This window comes from Myxocyprinus asiaticus, chromosome 40 (genome assembly GCF_019703515.2).
Source record: "Myxocyprinus asiaticus isolate MX2 ecotype Aquarium Trade chromosome 40, UBuf_Myxa_2, whole genome shotgun sequence".
NCBI lineage: Eukaryota > Metazoa > Chordata > Actinopteri > Cypriniformes > Catostomidae > Myxocyprinus > Myxocyprinus asiaticus.
In genome coordinates this window covers 32690731-32710347 of record NC_059383.1, presented here as the reverse complement: position 1 = coordinate 32710347, position 19617 = coordinate 32690731, and the positions used below count along the sequence as shown (strand labels likewise).

General features: G+C 37.5%; 1 protein-coding gene across 3 annotated transcripts in view; it reads right to left on the bottom strand.

Annotated features, from left to right (window-relative positions):
- Nucleotides 1-19617, bottom strand: part of celf4 (CUGBP, Elav-like family member 4) — a 120465-nt gene that overhangs the window by 4870 nt on the left and 95978 nt on the right. The window contains exons 3-12 of one of the 3 annotated variants that reach the window (XM_051681438.1): nucleotides 17638-17686; nucleotides 11225-11353; nucleotides 9523-9602; nucleotides 9265-9405; nucleotides 8857-8995; nucleotides 7523-7675; nucleotides 6166-6276; nucleotides 5185-5247; nucleotides 3576-3656; nucleotides 1494-1637 (exon numbers count right to left, since the gene is read on the bottom strand). In XM_051681438.1, coding sequence (XP_051537398.1) covers nucleotides 1494-1637; nucleotides 3576-3656; nucleotides 5185-5247; nucleotides 6166-6276; nucleotides 7523-7675; nucleotides 8857-8995; nucleotides 9265-9405; nucleotides 9523-9602; nucleotides 11225-11353; nucleotides 17638-17686 — 1090 coding nt within the window. The remainder of the gene's footprint in view (nucleotides 1-1493; nucleotides 1638-3575; nucleotides 3657-5184; nucleotides 5248-6165; nucleotides 6277-7522; nucleotides 7676-8856; nucleotides 8996-9264; nucleotides 9406-9522; nucleotides 9603-11224; nucleotides 11354-17637; nucleotides 17687-19617) is intronic. The other 2 variants (XM_051681440.1, XM_051681439.1) reach the window with 2 other exon arrangements.

Below are 19617 nucleotides of genomic sequence, written 5' to 3'. Positions count from 1 at the left end.
TAATTTATCCAAAATGTACCTATTTTACCTAAATTATCATTAGCTTGTTGCTTAGCGAGCCACAATTTTTAAAGTAGCAATGGTGAGCTATATCCATGTGTATTGTGCTACTGAGATTATGACATGACTGATAAAAACAACCACAATTTTAGCAGTTAGAAAACATTTGCAGTAGTTTAGTAGCATGAAAGTAGCTAAGCTGTTCCCAAAATAGCTTAGCTTTTCCAGTAACAAGCTACTTTTTCCTACAAGTAACATAATAAATGTTGTAAATTATGTTTTCATTAGCAGCTAAATACTTTAACAAAAAGATAGCTTCACTGTAGCTTAACCAAAATTAGCAGTAGTTGTAGTTTAGCAAGCCACGGTTTAAAGTAGCATCATTAACACTGATTCGCAATATGCATGTTATGTGCTAAATATACTATGTGTATATATACAATAAGACAATATATATATATATATATATATATATATATATATATATATATATATATATATATATATATATATACTTATATTTTCTATTCACTTTTTATTTTTATTCTATTTTTTTATTTTTCATTATTATCTCTGTCTTGTTGTATTGTTTGTGCACTGGAAGCTTCTGTCACCAAGACAAATTCCTTGTATGTGTAAGCATACTTGGTAATAAAGATAATTCGGATTCTGTTAGCACATGAACATTTAAATGCTATTTTTTTCCCCCCTCCAATTTCTCATTCTCTCGAGGTATTGTAATAATTTCAGCCAGCTCAACATTTCAGATCATCACGCCTGAGTCTTTGGAGCGCCTCCTGCTAACTGCGGAGGTTTTTATTAAGTTCAAATCAAATAGTGCTGTGTTTTTTTATGCAAGCGATGCCTCTGATAAGTCAAGGAGCCACTGAAGCTAGAGATAGCACTAATTAAAATACAGAAGTTCACATTTGTCACAACCAGGACACACGAACGCCCTTCTGCACTTTCCCCCTACAGTCTCATGTCACCCACTGATTAAATGAACAGTTCCCCCAAAACCAAACATTCTGTCATTGTTTACTCACCATCGTGTTGTTTAAAACCTGTATGCAGTTATTTTTTTTCCATTGAACACCTACAAGATTTTGAAAGGGACTTCTTTATTGTGTGTTTTTGTCATTTTTGGAGCTTGACAGATGTGGTCACTATGTACTGTCATCGTATGGAAAAGAGCGGTGTTAAAATTCTTCAATATTCTCCTTTTGTGTTCCATGGAAAAAATAACAGCATACACTATTAAAACAGAATGAGGGTAAGTAAATAATGACAAAAAATTTTTGGGTGCACTATTCTTTTAAGCCCTTAACTACACTAATCCTCTTCTTTTTTTTTTATTTACATTTTCCATTCATTCTTTTTTCTGTCTCACTTATTTTGAAAGCTTTGCTGTGGTAGAGAAATGAGGTAAAAATGTTAATAGTGTAAGTAGGAATGAGAATAATCTTCACAGGTGTCTTATCATTTTTACCCACCAAAGCATTTACTTTGGTTTGTCGCCCGATCCACAAACACTTTGGAGGAGATGACATTACCGAAAGGCAGGAACATCTGCATCAGCTCGCCGTCCCCAAACTCCTGAGGGAGGTGATAAATAAACAGGTTACAGCCTTCAGGCCCTGGAGAAAGAGACAGAGAGCGAAAGAGAAAGAAAGAGAGAGGTGGAGACAGGAAAAAGACAAGGAGGATTGTAGAGAGGAAGTTAGGAGAAAATGTCATGGGAGAGGAATGAGGTGTAGAAAAGAGAGGATAGATGAAACAAAGAGAATAAAAAGAGAAGGGAGGTCAAAAAAGACAGACTGTGAAATTAGATGGCTTAAAAAGAAATACAGAGCAGTATCCCATGTGCATTCCACCACAGAGATAAGAGATAGGACCTAGAATCATCAAAACTACTTATTGAACATTACTGTTCCCATTGTTTTTACAGTCAAACAAACAGGTAATCCCGACCCAAACTCATGCCATTGGTTGACCCAATGTTGTTATGAATGTTTTTTTGTTTTTTTTAAGTGAGTGCAATTCCGTTTGGTGCCACAGGTGGAAGAGAAATAACATATTTGCTTTAATGTCTATGAAGCACGTCTGTGGCATGCTATCAATAAACAATAATGTTCATCCGTCAGATTGTAAGGAAGAGGATTTACATTTAGATCAACTTTTGTTTTTTTTGCAGTGCTGCCTGCTTGTCAAACTAAGCTTCAAATACAAGTGCATTTACTATAAAGTAAATTGAAATAAATCTAGTTTAAAACAAGATTCAAGTTCATAGAAATGTAATCTTTGTGTCCATGTTGGTTTCATAAATTAAAAAATATATATTTATTGCATTTTCTAAAAAAAAAAAAGACTTTAAAAATTGTGGTGTAACCATCCAATAAAAGGTATTTATATACTTTCCTTGCACCTTGACTACACGTGTACACAACTTAATCATTCATTTCAAAAACTTTTTTTCAAGGTAAAAAAACATTTACAATTTTTGTCACAGAAAATAAGATGAAAATATTCCTATCCACCTTTTTCCTATGTCCTGTGATGCTTTGCATGAAATATGGGCGTTACTTCTGTTAAGAAGTAAACACAATTGTTGTTGCAGTGTACGTCCATTCATTCAGACATCTATGTGTTCAGATTTCAAGGGCAGGGTCTCTGATTTCATGACGACATACATTAATCACTATATCTGCGTGTTACTGCATGATAAACAGCAAAAAAGTCATAAAAGACATGACTTTTAAGGCATGAAAAAATGATGCACTTTCTCCCAGATACAGTTGAAATTTAATCTAAACATAAATGCAACATTTAGAGTGGATTTTTAGTGGAGTACCTGTGTTTGTTCAGCATCGGGTGATTGTGCTTGTCATCTGTGGTACATGAATGTTGATAGCAGACAATGAAGAAGATCTGTGAAGATCTCGTGCATGTAGATGTAAGCGCTTTCTCTACATTTTCCGACCGGACTGTTATTTCCTTTTAAAGGCACACTAAGTGGGCAAAGTTTAAACTCTTGTTTAAGCGCAGTGTTAGATTGACAGGTGAGGGGTGGCGATTCGCTGTGGTCTGGGATGCATCAGGTGTTTACACTTTAAATGCGATGTGGTCATATGCGTTTTTGACTACCTCTGAATGTGTTTTTTGTGATCCGATTAAAAAAAGTATTAGACCCTGTTTACCCACGTATTTAGCACTTGTGATCGAAATATACGAAACACATCTTAACACCAGCTGTAAACGGGATAAAATATTGCTGAAGCCGAAGCTAGCCAACGCTATAGAACAATTTCTGGCGGAAGTAGCACCCGCATTCGTTTCCCCAGTAAGACCCCCAGGAAAAAGGTGGATAATATTCCTCTAACTATTGCTGCTTACGTACTTTACATTTTAATTTAGCCTATACAGAGACATCACGAAAGCCTCTCAGTGAAACTATACAAAAGTCTCGCTTTAATAGAAAATTAATGAAAAGGCAGTTACAAAAGATGTCACGTGACCAGGTGCAGAATCAACTCGATTACACGAACTGTAGCATGTACCGTTGGCACCAGACTCACCTTCTCTTTGTTGCTGGGGGATGATGGGAGGTGGCTGGGGAAAAGCCTGGCTGATCTGTCCGTATGCAGCAGGGAAGGCTGCTGAGACACATACACACACACACCAATGTGTCAGATAACACACAAACACACTCCACACATCTTACATCTCCTATTCCAGTGCACGAGTGAATGTAGACAGATTACATTGATAGGGATGGGTCATGATTGGTCCAACAACCAACTAGTCAATTAGTGAGGTTAACTTGTTTATCTAGATAACAGTGTGCTGTGCTGTTTAGTTGTTAGACAGTTTGTTCTGGGTCCAATACAAGTTAAGCTCAATTGACAGCATTTGTGGCATAATGTTGATTAGAACAAAAATATATTTTGATTTGCCCCTCCTTTTCTTAAAAAAAAAAAAAAAAGCAAACATCTGGGTTAAAGTGAGGCACTTACAATGGAGGACCCAATTGACAATTGGTATGGGGACCAATTTTTGAACTATAAAATACATTTTTTTTAGTAGAGCCACAAGACAAACAACATGTATTAACATTATTTAAGTATGATAAAATCACTTACTAACCTTTTCTGTGTAAGTTATAGCCAATTTTACAACTTTGTTGCCATGACGATGTAATGTCAACAAACCCTAAAACCATAAAATGACTTTAAAAATGACGATTTAAACAACTTTAAAGAAAAGAAAGGACGAGTCGATTTTTGTAGTAATCAACATCATGCCACAAATGCTGTCGATTGAGCTTAACTTGTATTGAACCTAGAATATTACTTTAACCCCTCTCTGAAAAGACCATTGCATTCTGCCTTTTTGTTTTTAAACTCAAGAATGTGTCTTATGTAAACGCCCCTTAAGAAACGTGTCTGATTGGAAATAGAACAACTTTAAAAAACACGTCACAAGACCCTTGTACTTCCTCTAGTATATTTTTAACGCAAGAATGCGTCTCATGTAAATGCCTCCTAAGAAGTGACTGATCAAAAATATTCCAACTTTTAAAACCATGTCTCAAGACCCATACATTCTTTCCTATTCTGATAAAAAAAAATTCTAGTTGTTTTTTAATGCAAGAATGCTTCTTATGTAAACAGCCCTTAAGAAATGTGTCTGATCGAAAATAGTCCAACTTTAAAAAAAAAAAAAAAAAAAAAAACGTGTCTCAATACCCTTGCATTCTTTTCTATTCAGGTGTATTCTGTCTAGTTGTTTTTTTAAGGCAAGAACAAATCTTATGTAAACCCCCCCTTGGAAACATGTCTAATCGAAAAAACTTTTAAAAATGCATCTCAAGACCCTTGCATTCTTTCTATTTTGATGCACTGTCTAGTTGTTGTTTTTTAATGCAAGAACTTGTCTTGTATAAACATCTCCTAAGAAACGTGTCTGATCGGGGTCAGGTGAACCTCAAACCAGCATAATAATACAGGGCTTTCTATAGGACTAGAATTAGTTTAGTAGGTGGGTTCAGGCAACCCTCCGACTAGTTCATTCTGAAAATATGTAGTTTTGCACTCATCCCTAATGCATGCACTCTTAACACATTTATGTTTGAAGACACAGCAAGCTCAGATGCAATCACAAACAGCCTCTCTTTGAGTGACAGACCTGCATATTGTTGGACTCCAGCGTAAGCCTGCTGTAAGGGGTCTGCTGCAGTGGGACTCTGAGCTGCAGAAAGAGAGAGAGAGATAACAGACATAGTCAGGGTCACCAAGTGCATTTGGGCAGAGCTGTACGCTGGGAGTACATCACGTTCCTCCCCTCCCTCAACACCATTCACCCCAAACAATTAAGCCGTGGAGCTCAAGCAGGGCCCTGCAAAGCTTCCCTGCTGCTTGAGAGTTGGAAGACAGCAAGAGAGCTCATGGAAAACAATATAGATCTATACCTCTATATGGCACATCAATCAGCAGAGAGCTTATACAGTAATAAAGGCAATTCTGCACTCCTGTATTTCTATTCTGAACAAGTTTTGAGAGCTACAGCAGAGAGGAAGGTTATCAGTGAATAATTACATACTGTACATTTAAGCCTGTTTCTTGCACAGAACTATCGTATGGCTTCACAAGACTATAGCATATAATGAAATGTAGTACATGAGTCATATGGACTACATGTATGTTTTTTTAAAGTCAAATGGATTTGGACTTCCATGAGAGTAAATGACGACAAAATTTTCATTCATGAACGATCCCTTTAAAGCCTAGTGGTTAAAGATCTGGGCTGGTAAATGAAAGGTTGTAGGTTTATAATCTCAACCCCAGGTTACTGTCTCTAGTTTACTGTAACTCACTTTGGGCAAGTGTCTTCTAAATGACTACTTACAACACTATACAGTGCATGCACACAACTATAGCCACATCACAACAGCAACAACACAAAGTCACTCTATAAAGCTGACAACACCATAAAACATGGAGACATTTCACATTTCACTCCCTCTGTCTAGTATATACTGCATTTGTCTCTATTGCACAGTCATAAACACAAACAAACACTGTAACCAATCGAACATAAACACACAGTAAAACAACACTGCACGACACTAACTGCAGGTCTTGAGTGAATTTTGAAGGAGGTCGATACCTTCTGAGAGGGATGACAGGAAGCAGCTTCCCTGAACCCCAAAACAACTCCTCTGCGCCACACCCAGGCCGCCCTTCTCCGAGTCTTCCCTAAACACCACCTCCTGCAAAACTGGGATACGGCCGGGAGACAGGCATTTGCTTTACTCTGTGGCACTGGACATAAATACCACTCCACAACACACATCTGACAGCCAGGGCTGCATTAAGGTGGTCCTGGGCCCCAGGGCTTAACGTTTCGCTGGGTTCCTAACAGTCGTCAGTGCGGGGGGTGGGGGGTGGGTGATAGAGCGTAACGTTTTCACTCGATGATTATGCGCTACACGGACGGGTTTAGCCATTGCGCACACTCTCTGTGTTTACATCAGTGTCTCCCGCAGAATGCGTTTACATACACGCCCTCCCGAGAATGTAGACGGGAAAATACAGCAGAGTTCGGGCCCCCCCTGCTGCCGAAGGCCCAGGGGCTTAAGCCCAGGTAAGCCTGTGCATTAATGCAGCCCTGCTGACAGCTAACAGGACACCGCCGGACATTTCAGATAAATCTTACAGTACAACTCCAAAAGGAAAGTTTTCAGATAAAGTTGCCTGAGAAAAGCTTGTGTTAAATAACAGGCAGTTGACTTGAGAAGTAGATCACACATACTATCATATGTACAAAATTCCTAAACAATGTGCGATTGGACAGCGCACAGGTTAAATGACTTTAATATAGAAACATAAAATTTGATTATAGAGAGAAAAATACGGCAATTCACAAATCACAACTATGAATAACTGTGACAAAAATTACTTTGACAATGATTTTTGTCAATGTATAATATTGTTTATAATAATTAAGCACTTTAATTAAATCAGCTCCACAAAATAATTGCAAATTCAGTATGTAGTTCATTTTTATTGCTTAATACTTAACTATGTAAATACAGAGTAACCTTATAAAGCCCAATAAAAATATTCTACTCACAAGGGATATTTACCTTATTTTTATTTTTTTATTTTTTTTTCAAAACATCACTTGTCATATTTTATCTCAAGCATACTCTTCACTGACACTTTTGTAGACCTGGTTAACAAGTACACTAAAAACCTTTATGGGGGCAAAATTGTTTGGTGTTGCAGAGATAATTTTCACACAATAAATATTGAAATAGTTTATGTTTAATTCACTCTTTATTTGATTAATTTTAAATAATCTAAAAGTATTTTAAAAGTATCAAAAATAAATAATGAATGCCAGGTAAAAGGTTTTTAAGCCAGTTTTAATGTGACCTTTATATAACAAAAATAAAAATCAACCCCTGGAACACGAAACTGCCCAAAGTTGAAGAAACACCCATATCTCTATGGATGTATACCTGGGTAAGGATGGATCCCATTGGTAAACATGGCCTCTGCTGGGGGTTGGCCATTGGCCTGAGGAGGTGGCAGCCCTGTGAAACCGTTGACACTGATTGGAGATGGAATGCTGGTCACCGTGGGAGCTGTGATGCCAGGGGGTGTGCTTCCACCTGGGGGTGGAGCCAGAGAGGAGAGATGACACAACTAAGCAGCCTGTTAAAGTACTATGCAGCTATTTCATAATAGAGTTCAGTGAACACTGAATGTTCTTGGTGAAGTGCCTAGGGCTCTTACTAAACAGGGGGAAACCCCCCCCCCCCCCCCATTTATCATTACCATAAGGAACAAACATGGTATTAAGATATTGTAGACAACATCAATAGCATTACAAAGCAAAACAAAAACAGCAAAAATGGATAGCCATGAATAATTGAAAGACTTTGCTCATGCCAGGTATTTTTGGTGTCTAATAAAATCTTTCAGAGCTGCACTTCTCTATAAATCAGTCTCGCAAGCCAGACTTTTGACTACCTGAATAATGTCCAGCGCATTTTGTAGTTAATTCATCAACAAAGTGAAAGCTCTTTTTTTTATTATTATTATGGCGTGCGTTATGCACTGTTCCATTCTGCAGAAAACTCCTAAAGAAATTCGAGGAACCTCTTTGCTGATTTTTTGGACAGAGTTCCCTTTCATCCATATGTAATAAGCACAGAATGCATCTTTAGAGCTATTTCAGAGACATAACTTTGCAAACAAAGTGGAATATGCCATTGCAACCAAGGAATTTGCAAACTTAAAGAGACAAGCATGACCACATAAGGTCAGGGCTGTCGATAAGGGGGGACAGCTGGAACTTTTGCCCTGGACCCTGGGCTTGAGGGAGGGCCCGGCTGGACTGGACGCCCACAGAAAGGCTGTTCCATATTGTAGAGTGCATCCAAACACGTTAAGTGGGAGATATACTTATAAACATGGAGACATTGCGCTACAGCGAAAGCTGCCAGGGTAGCGCACGTTGATGGGATAGCTGTCCGCGCACACCCCCTAAGGTTGTTGCAATGCTTCTTTATTAAAACAATGCCATGAACCTAAAAACATTTGGTTTAAATTTTTTATTTTTCTCAGAAGCACCAAGAGGTCTGGACTAAGCCCAGAATATCCACTGACCATATAACAACCCCTGGCATACAAGCATCAAAGCTCAATATTTCAAAACATGTGCGCTTTAAGGCCATGGCTCCAAAAAACAAAACAAAAAAAAAAAACAACAAACTGTACAGTTTAATCTTATATTTAATCTCATAAAATAGAATTATTGAACCATATGTGAAAGCGTGTGTGCTCTCACCTGATGTTGGGGTCATGGGAGCCCCCGGGAGGCCGTTGATGGTGGCCATGTGTTGCATCTGTGCAGCAGCAAAAGCGGCCATAGGGCTCAGATATCCTCCCTGACCTACAGATGCCATCAGTGCTGCCTGCTGTTGGACCTGAAGGAGAACACCCATCCGAACACACCACACACTACTTTAAATGAAATAACCTCATGAAATCTCCTGCGCTGACATATTTCCAATTGATATTGGGTGCGGCATATTGAAGGGTTTGTCCCTTGTTTTTTAAATAGCCAATAGGCTTTTTAATGTCATAGCCATACAGCATGACTTTTTACTTGCTAATCGGTTAGAAATTATATTGGGGAGGGTGTAATGAGAAAGAGAGAGACAGAGAGAGAGAGAAAGAGAGAGAGAGCTCTTGCCTGTGCATAGGCACCGTACGTTCCAAACTGCAGGGCCATCGGATTGAAGATGCCCATCTGACCGGCCATCTGCTGCATGCGTCGAATGGTCCGCTCCTTATCTGTGTCTGCAAACTTCACCACCAGGCTGGAGGAAGCTCCCTGAAACACACACACACACACACACACACACACAAACAAACACAAGGAATGAGGACATTTTGTGCCTTAAATGTGCTTTTGATACAGAAGTGCATGATCAGATGTGCTGGCACTCACAGGCATGGTTTGGCTGCCATGTAAAGCACTAATAGCAGCCTGAGCTTCTGCATGAGTGGAATACTTCACAAAAGCACAACCTAAAGAGAGAGAGAAACACAATCAAGAACACCTCCTTTAACATTAACTGTGTCCATATGTTTTTTTGGGACTATCAACAATAGTTTAACCTGGTCTCATAAGATCATGTTACAATACCGACATTTTTACAGAATTATTTGTACGTGTCACAGCAATTTCCTAGTAAAAAAATAAATACTAGACGCGCTGCAACAATGACTTTTATACCCTTTCACATGAATCATGTGTAAATTATCAGTTCATTAATACTTACTTTTCATACAATGCTATCTTATGACATCAAAACTATAGAAAAACAATAACTTTTACTATAGTGAATGTCTTTTAAAACGATACATTCCAATGATCGCACTACATAACCAACTACATTTACAAGCTTATTTGAGTGCGATCAAGTTGCATGGTAGCTCAACTGATAGACTTGCACTTGAGTTCTGAAGAGCATTGAAGAACATTTGCATTTTTCACCTCACAGTTGCTTTTAGGACACTATCAGCAGGGTTGGGAGGGTTACTGTTGAAATGTATTCCACTACAGATTACAGAACACATGCTGTAAAATGTAGTTTGTAACGTATTCCGTTAGATTACTCAAGGTCAGTAACGTATTCTAAATACTAAGGATTACTTCTTCAGCACTGGTAGATTTTTTCACTTGTTTTGACTATAAAAACTCTGCCAGTACAGTAAGACAAAATACACATGTTAAAAATACATTCTCTGAAAAACCTAAATATCTTATGCAATGTTGTTTCTAAAACAAGATAAATCAAACTGATCTTGTTTTAAGGAATTTTAGATATTTTTACAGGGAAACAAAACAAAAATGATTATCAAGTATACGATATCAAAGGTCTTACTAGAAAAAAAGAAATTATGATCCAACATGAATTTTCTTGATAAAAAAATGTGATCATGCCTGGTAACGTGTGTATGCAAAATGGCTAGAAATAGCATTTTAGTTTAGCGTAAAGCTGAGAATTTACACGAGGTTAATTTCTATTTCTTCTGCTCCAAACTTACTTCTCTGTCTGCTCATATGAATGTAACACATTATAAGAAAGTGTTTCACCGCTGCTCAAATGCACTTTGAATCGCATAATTTTTATGTATAAATGTTTTCCATCTGAACAGCTGACTATGGCTTTATAAACACTTATATTTTAGCTCTATTACTCACAAACTGCTATGTTATGAAATCAATACACTTTTACTCTAAAAGACACTTTTAGGACATTATTGGTTAGGTTTAGGTTAAAGTTTTTTGGTTAGGGAGGTACGTTATACTTATTAAAACCTCTTTCAAACATTTACCTTTAAAGCCTTGTATACATTAATTCACTTGCTTTTGGTGCACCTCGCTGGCATTTCATTAGGAAACTGTAGTGAAATGTGTAATAAGGCATATAATTTTCATGAGATCAGACTGTCCATTTGTGATATTTCATAATTTTGAAGACTTTTTCTAAAATGTGGAAAATTGTAAAAAATAAAGAATGAGTATGTGTGTCCAAAAGGTGTATACTATTTGAATTTAACTCTTAATGAAATAATTCATTCATCAATGATGTTTAATTTAAAGATATAAAAGCGAACAGAACCAAGATATGAACTCGAACAACCTTTGCTGTTTCCATCAGGACCTCTGAGGATGGTGCACTCCTCGATGCTGCCGAAGGACTCGAAAAGACGTTGCACATCATCTTCACATTGCTGCTTGTTCAGCATGCCAACGAAGAGTTTTCTGTCTTCTGAAACAAACACAGAGAAGTTGTTACATACCACAAAGGAAAACAGCAAAACACACAAACTCAGTTTTTCAGTATATTCTTTTATTTTCACAATATTTCCATGTATGAGTATGTGTAACAAATCCCTTGAATCCTGGATATAACACTAAAGTAACAATTAAGCATAAACAATAAGTGGTTATGAATGCAATATCAATGTGCCACTACAGGTGTAACAGCACAGACACACTTATTAAAAGTCCCTAAATAAATGGATGAATCCCATCTCAAACTCTTGTCGAAGCAAACACATTTGCTCAATCAATCTCACCATGCATGCTTATTATGCTCTTCTAATATACAATTTTCTGTGTCTAAATTCAGTAAACAACTAAAAACCACAATTGGTGCTACTGTATAATGAAATGGGTTTATGTGTGAGATATCTGTGGAGAACCTTTCGCCCAGTCGATTCTGCCACCTCAGGAGTCCTTGTTTATTGTTTGTGCTTTTATTAATCAGATTATGTAGACATTATTGAATTATACTTCAGCATGAAGGGAACAAAAGCTGTATTGTTTCAGGGCTTTATTAGGTTGTAATTGCAGTGTCAGTGCTGCATGTTTTAAAAAGAAGACAAGGCAAAGAGTAAAAAAAAAAAAAAAAAAAAAAAGCAAGCTGCATATTTATAAGGAGCCTAGGGAATTGTGGATCTGGCAGTGTAAAAACATTTAGACACACAAGCAGTGCACACATTCGTTAATATGTCTATATATCTAGATGGAGATATACTGTACCATACATAACTATTTTTTAAAATAAAACTAGACATACTGAAGACTTTGCATTTTTAGAATGAAAAAAAAAAAAGCTATATACTATCTCATTTACATACCACTTTTCTTTAAGGTTGACCCCACTTACAAAAAAGTTTTTATTTGTAACGTGCCAGTTTTTAAAACATGTGGGTTTTACTATGTTTTTTCATCATGGTAATACTATGTTTTTTTCCAAACCTTTGTATGTCAATATGGTTATCAGTTTGCACCATGGTATATTTCAAAGTACCATGGTACAAGTATATATACAATTTTATTACTATCTGACATCATTACTGTACCATAGTACCGCCACAGTACATTTTTATAATGCTAAAATGATTTAGGTTTTGTGTGTATATTGTTTTAACAAAATGTACACTAAGATTTTAAGCTTTTACCAACTAAATGATCTGTTGTTTGATTATGTGAGCGGTTTTGCATAGGTAAACTTTGCTGTTGTGTTCCACGGTAAATGTGTGTGTATGTGAGTATGATAGATGACACAGCAGAGATATTAATGAGCACTTTTGTGTGAGAGCATGTGTGTGTATGTTTGTCCACGCCCGCCGCTTGCTAACGCACTCTGACAGGGTGTCCTTGCCCAGTCAACAAGACTAATCTCTACTGTGGCCTCTCACAGTGGGGAATGTTTACAAGTGTGGTCCGCATATCCGGGATAAGACACATGCACAAACACACACAATGGACACTACACACAGGTAAGAGTAATGCCATTGAACACCCATGTGTTTTGCTTAAAACCAAACAGTCTGTCAGACAGAGAGGGAGTGAATGTGAAGACGGATGAATAGAGCATTCTGGATGCACGAATGAAGTCTGATTTCCTGATTCACAAAGCATTTATCTGTCAAATCACAGCGGGGTAAAAATACTCTGCCTGTTTCTGTCATTCTCTGCCATTGAAAACAAATGAAACCAGCAGTCTACACTCTGTCCATCTTAAGATGTGTATGCAAGCTAACTTTATTTAAATGACCCATGTAATCTGTTATTAAGATGTTATTACATAGTAACAACATAGTTACAAAATAGTAAGAATTATTTATGCTGAACAGGTCATGTAGAATATAAACCCATAACAGATGTCACTCATGTATATAAATGACCTTTTTATCTCACAGATTTTTCCCATTGCATATGCCAGGGGTTGATTTTCATCAAAACATACATACATTTTTGTTACTTTTCAAATGCCTTTTGTTTATAGATTTTACTATTTTAGACTTGTCCCAGACTTTCAATAGTTTTTTTTTTTTTTTTTTTTCAGACTCATTCCTATACTGGAGAAGAGTAAATATCAGCTGGGTAAATTTGTATGTTTTTTTTTGCTCAGTAGAAAAAAATCAGGTCTGAAGGAGTTAAACAATGAAAATCCATTATAAAAATGTCAATTATTACATGCTTAAAACTATGATAATTGGGGGCCTGGGTAGCTCAGTGAGTATCGACGCTGACTACCACCCCTGGAGTCACGAGTTCGAATCCAGGGCATGCTGAGTGACTCCAGGTTAGAGGCACATGGGGTAACCTCCTTGTGGTTGTTATAATGTGTGGTTCTCGCTCTTGGTGGGGTGTGTGGTGAGTTGTGCGTGGATGCCGTGGAGAATAGCGTGGGCCTCCACACGCGCTACGTCTCCGTGGTAACGCGCTCAATAAACCACGTGATAAGATGCGTGGATTGACGGTCTCAGACACGGATGCAACTGAGATTCATCCTCCACCAGTCGGATTGAGGCAGGTCACTAAGCCACCACGAGGACTTTGAGCACATTGGGAATTGGGCATTCCAAATTGGGGAGAAAGGGGGAGAAAAAATTAAAGGTGCAGTATGTAACAATTTTCATGTAATATTCACATGTGAACGGCTTGTAACGCAACTTAAATAATGAGCCCTTCCCGGACTTCCTAGGTTGCCTATTAAAGCCTGTAGACTGATTTTCATGTGAAGGGAGCGGGTTGGTTTTGCCAGGAAAATCCAAAGGTTGTGACGTTTATGCGTGCTCCCGAGAGCCTTTTTCAGTGCTTCTCTTCCGCTATTCAATAGCGACAACAAACTGCAACACTAGGTAACGTTATCTTAGAGATGGAATCCAGCAAACATCCGGCTCCCAGTACAACACCGACTCCTACACAAACTTCGAGTAAGCCAAAAAAAAAAAAAAAAAATGTATCTACTGAATCCTGTCTGGCTAAGCGGGAACGTGATCGTGGTCGAGCGAAAACTAGAGTGAACATCGGCAGGGCATTTGATTCCTGGATGGACCTTCGTTCGGTTTTGGGGATCAAAACCAACCCTGAATTGGCATTCTTCTTATTGGACAGGTAAGCTTCCATAACTGCAAAGCATGTGAAATATAGTGCCATAAGGATTGATCTGTGTAATTTTAGCTAACTTGATCTTGCCTGCTAACGCTGACGTATTGCAAGCTTACCTTCGTAACTTTTAAATAATTTCAACGATCTTCTCTTTATACTAAAAGTCAGGTATAAAGGATAAATTTAAGCAAATACGCTGGTTTCTTGATCGTAGTACAACATGTGACATACAAAACATACAATAGTGCAACATAACATTGCAGTGCAACAGTAAACTGTCTGGTATAGTTTGGTAGTATGTAGCTGTATGTGTGTATCAGTATGCTATGTTAGCTGATAAGTAGTTTTAGATTAGTCTCAAAGTTTGTAGTTAAACAGTCAAAACTGTGTAATTTTAATTATGCTACCTCATCTGTCAGCATGATGCCGGTGAATCACGTTCAGTCTCTTTGTACATTACGATACTCGCTCACTCGCGTCCCTATGGAGTGTGTGCACGAGCGCGAGCACGAGCAACAGGTAGCTGGCTGCAGTTCACTTAACGGCCACAGGTGTCATTAATAACAAAGGTTTCTGAATCTTACATACTGCACCTTTAATCAAAGAGTGAAATAAACAGAAACTATTTCAACATTTATTTTGCCATTAAATAATTTAGGGATGTTGTTTCAAGAAAAAAAAACTGTTTGTCTTGGAAATGTCCTACTTGTATTCATTTTGTTAATACTGGAACATTTCATGATTTGGTTCCAATATCCTGATAATAATGGTGTTAGGTGGAAAAGGCTATTTTGTTTAGAAGAGCTTTCTTTTTCGGTTAAGCTACTTGTTTCATGTTCTTTTAGTCCATTCTTTTCTCAAACCAGTCTCTTTAACTGCTTCCTTTCATTCTCTCTGATATCCATCTTTATTTCACTCTTATGACCGCCCCTCTCTCCACCTAGTATTCTCTCTAACTCTGTGTCACTCTCTCTCATCTGCTCTGTCTTTCCATCTCTCACTTCCTTTCCTTGTCTTCTCCACTTTGACCTTTAGTTATCTCTCTCCATCCTCGCATTTCACTTTAAATAACTAGTGAATGGAGCGGCCGGCGACTGAGCGTCCGTTTTGCTCATGGAATCAAAGGGCTTAGTGGGGACATATATTGCGTTTTTACAGGGCTAACAGGGGTATAAATTCGGCTGTCCATCACGACAAGACAATTGATCTGTCAAGTGCGAGTAAAGGGAAGACGTTATCTTCCCGGCATGAAACGGGGAGATTGAAGGAAAGACTGTGAAGGAGTGAGGTGCCTCTCTCTGACTCTACCATGTGTATGTCTCGCTTTTTCTGTGGGTCCATCAATCTTGGTTATCTGGAAAATCAGACCCAAAAAGGGAAAAATAGACAAGCTATCTCTTTGCAAACCCTTTCCACTCCGGATGTGACAAATAGTCATGCACATTCTGTAGTGTGTAACACAAAAACTATGGAATCCTCACTCTCACAGTCCCTTACACAACAAAACACACACTAAAAGATAAAGGCTCCAAAAATGGGTTTACAACCTAATGTCACAGGAGAACATTTTAAAGTTCCTATGATGCTATAATAGAATATTTTTAAAGTTCCTACACTACAATGCCACAAGGGAACCTCTTAAAGTTCTTATGATGTCATAATAGAATCTTTTTAAGATCCAGTAGAATGCCACAGGAGAACCTTTTTAAGTTTGAATGATGTCTTAATATAATCTTTTAACTAATGTTAACAAATGGAACCTTATTGTAAAGTGTTACAAGATTCTCTATGACATCATAGGAACTTTCAAAAGTTCTCCTCTGGCATTATGTACTGGATCTTAAAAAGATTCTAATTTGGTTGCTTAGGAGACCTGGCTGGAGTCACTCAGCATGCCCTGGATTCGAACTCGTGGCTCCAGGGGTGGTAGTCAGCGTCGATTGAACTATTGAAAGTCTGGGAAAGGACTAAAACAGTAAAATCTATAAACAAAAGGCATTTGAAAAGTAACAAAAATGTATGTATGTTTTGATGAAAATCAACCCCTGGTATATGCAATGGGAAACATCTGTGAGATAAAAAGGTCATTTATATATACATTATGGGTTTATATTCTATATGACCTGTTCAGCATAAATAATTCTTACTATTTTGTAACTATGTTGTTACTATGTAATAACATAATAACAGATTACATGGGTCATTTAAATAAAGTGAGTTTGCATACACATCTTAAGATGGACAGAGAGTAGACTGCTGGTTTCAACTAATGTTAACAAATGGAACCTTATTGTAAAGTGTTATCGAGATTCTTAAGTTCCTACTGTATAGTGCCACAGAAAACCATTTTTATGTTCCTATATGATGTCATAAGAGAAACTTTTGAAGTTCTTCAAAAACCCACCAATTTCCTGGTGCTAACCCTGGCATCACTTTTCCTATTTTAAAGAATGATATCTAGAACCACTACGCTGATATGAGGAGCCTATAATATGACATCAAGATCAAGCTCAAATGGTCAAAATGAAAATTGGTCTAAGGTGTAAAGAACCATTAAAGATTCTTTTTTTTAAGAGCTGCTTAAGGTTCAAATACTTTCATCATTTACTCACCCTCATGTCATTTAAACCTGTATGACTTTATGACTTTCTTTCATGGAAAGGAGATAAAAGGAGATGTGAAGAAAGTGAATGGCGACTGAGGCCAACATTTTGCTTAACATGTCTTTTTCTGTTTCATGGAGGAAAGAAGTCATACCGGTTTGGAACGACACAAAGGTGAATAAATCGTAATTTTTTTTGTGAACAATCCCTTTAGATCTACCATAAAACTTCACAACCTGTACAGAAGTTTTACACTTTCCTACAGCAATACACATCCATAAAAACCTAAAAGAATCAAACACTTTTCGTCCTGTCTGCATGAAGGGTAATCAGACAAAAGGAGTGACCAGCATTTATGTAAGGCATGTGGGGGCTGGCCCAAGTTCCTCTGGGGCCCTGTATGTCTGTCGAGTCTTATCGAGGTGCATCATTAAATATGACACTTAAGAACGGGACATCTACCGGTAATGGAGACACTGATTTAGAGTGACTGGAAGGTGGGTAGAGAAAGAAGAAAAGGAAAAAGAAAAAAGTGCAGATCTACCTCCCCTGCTCTCACTGTCTGCTGGTTTCACCTGGATCGGTCTGTTCATCTGTGTAACAGAGAGAGAAAGAAAGAACGAGGAAGGGAAAGAGACAAGGACAGAAAGAAAGAAGGGGGAAAAAAGAGACAGAAGACATTAGATTTGTGGTTGAGGATAAAAAGTATTCAAGAAGTGTTATTTCACTGTTAGTATCACTATGGGTATCCATGACTTTTCAAGTATAGTGAGCGAAAGTCAGAAACAGAGTTAAGAACGAAAGATTAAAGTTGAAGTATGTCATTTTTTCAAAGCTGAAATACTTTCTCCTTTCCTACCTTAATATACAACTCTAAGTAAGCCATGTGAAGGTTAATTTTCCACAAAAAAAAAAAAAAAAATGTAAACACTGTGGCTCTATCAAAACATTGGCATGTTTGTTTGAGCATCCCGAAAGCCCAACAAAGCGACATTGGGTCAATCAATGGCATGAATTAGTTGGAATTGGGGTGGGGCTATCTGATTGTCTGACCAATCACAGATGGGGGGAGTGTTAAATCATTTTTGCAATTGCATTTGGTGATACTAGTGGCACAAAAATTACACACTTCAGTTTCAAAGAAATTGAAGGCAAAGCATGCTGTACAAAAAACAACACATTTCATATATATACTGTATACTGAATACACACACACACACACACACACACACACACATACACACACACATATATATATATATATATATACATTTAAAAATGCGTTAACGTGTTTGAATGGCCATCCGTATGCACGTAAATTTTTGTGTATGTGTGTCTCATTAAAAGACATTCATAAAGCGTTTCATTCTGCTTCCTTCATTCGTGGCAGATTCCCGATTGACTCCAGCTCAATAATACATGTAAGCCATAAAACGGTCTGGGGCAATCAATTTTTAATAATGCCAATTGTCACATTGCCAACAGGAGAAGAGAAGAGAGGAGAGCCAATGGAAATCGGAAATGATGACATAAAATGAAACCCCATTCGCAGCCCATTTTACTTCCATAATCGTACATATTTCAAAGTGAAAGAGGATATTCCTAAAATGGGATGTTTATCCATCAAAAATTTATTGGATGGTCAAAAGTGGGTGTTACATACCAGAACAGGGCCAGGTGGTTGAAGTGGGTTAAAAATGATTTTAGCAAAATTATATTACATGGCTTCTTACACATATTGCTCGAGTTCTGAGGTGAAATGCTCACTGACTGGTGCTAAAAGTGAGTTACATTTTCTCAAAAGGTTTTACAAGTTAATGCTCTATTGAGTTTTATCTACGTACGCTAAGCCCTAAACCTAAACCTAATCCTAACCTATAGTTTCATAAAAGCAAATGTAAGAGGAAAAACGCAACTGCTGAAGCAACCACGTCATTTTGTGGTGCTTCTATAACACTTTTGGCTCATGTGTCGATTTGCATGCTCTTCAGGATTCGTACCCCGGTCTTTCGCACTTTGAATTACCCTTGTGTATGAAATGTGCTGTATAAATAAACTTGCCTTGCCTTTGCGTCGCAAGTGCAACGCTCTATCAGGTGAGCTAATGCGCAATTTGATCACGCACGAACAAGCTTATAAATGTAGTTGGTTATGTAATGCAAATGTATCGCCAAGCAAGTAATGTGATACAGCAAAATTGTTTTGATGTCATAAGACATCAATCATTGTGTGAGGAACAGGGCTAAAAATAACTGTTTTTGAACTGATAATATGACTCATGATTTATGTGGAAGGAAATAAAAGTCATTGTTGTTCTAGTGCCTCAAGTGTTCATTTCACCAGAAAACTGCCACGATACATACACCGAGCCAAGTAAAAATAATTTTTGCATACATTTTGGTATAGTAACATGATTCTTTGAGACCAAGTTGAATAATTTGCACTGATGAATTGTTTACAACAAGACCAGAAATGTGTTATGAGTCAGATTATTGAATTCGGAATAAAAGTGTAAAGTTGTGTG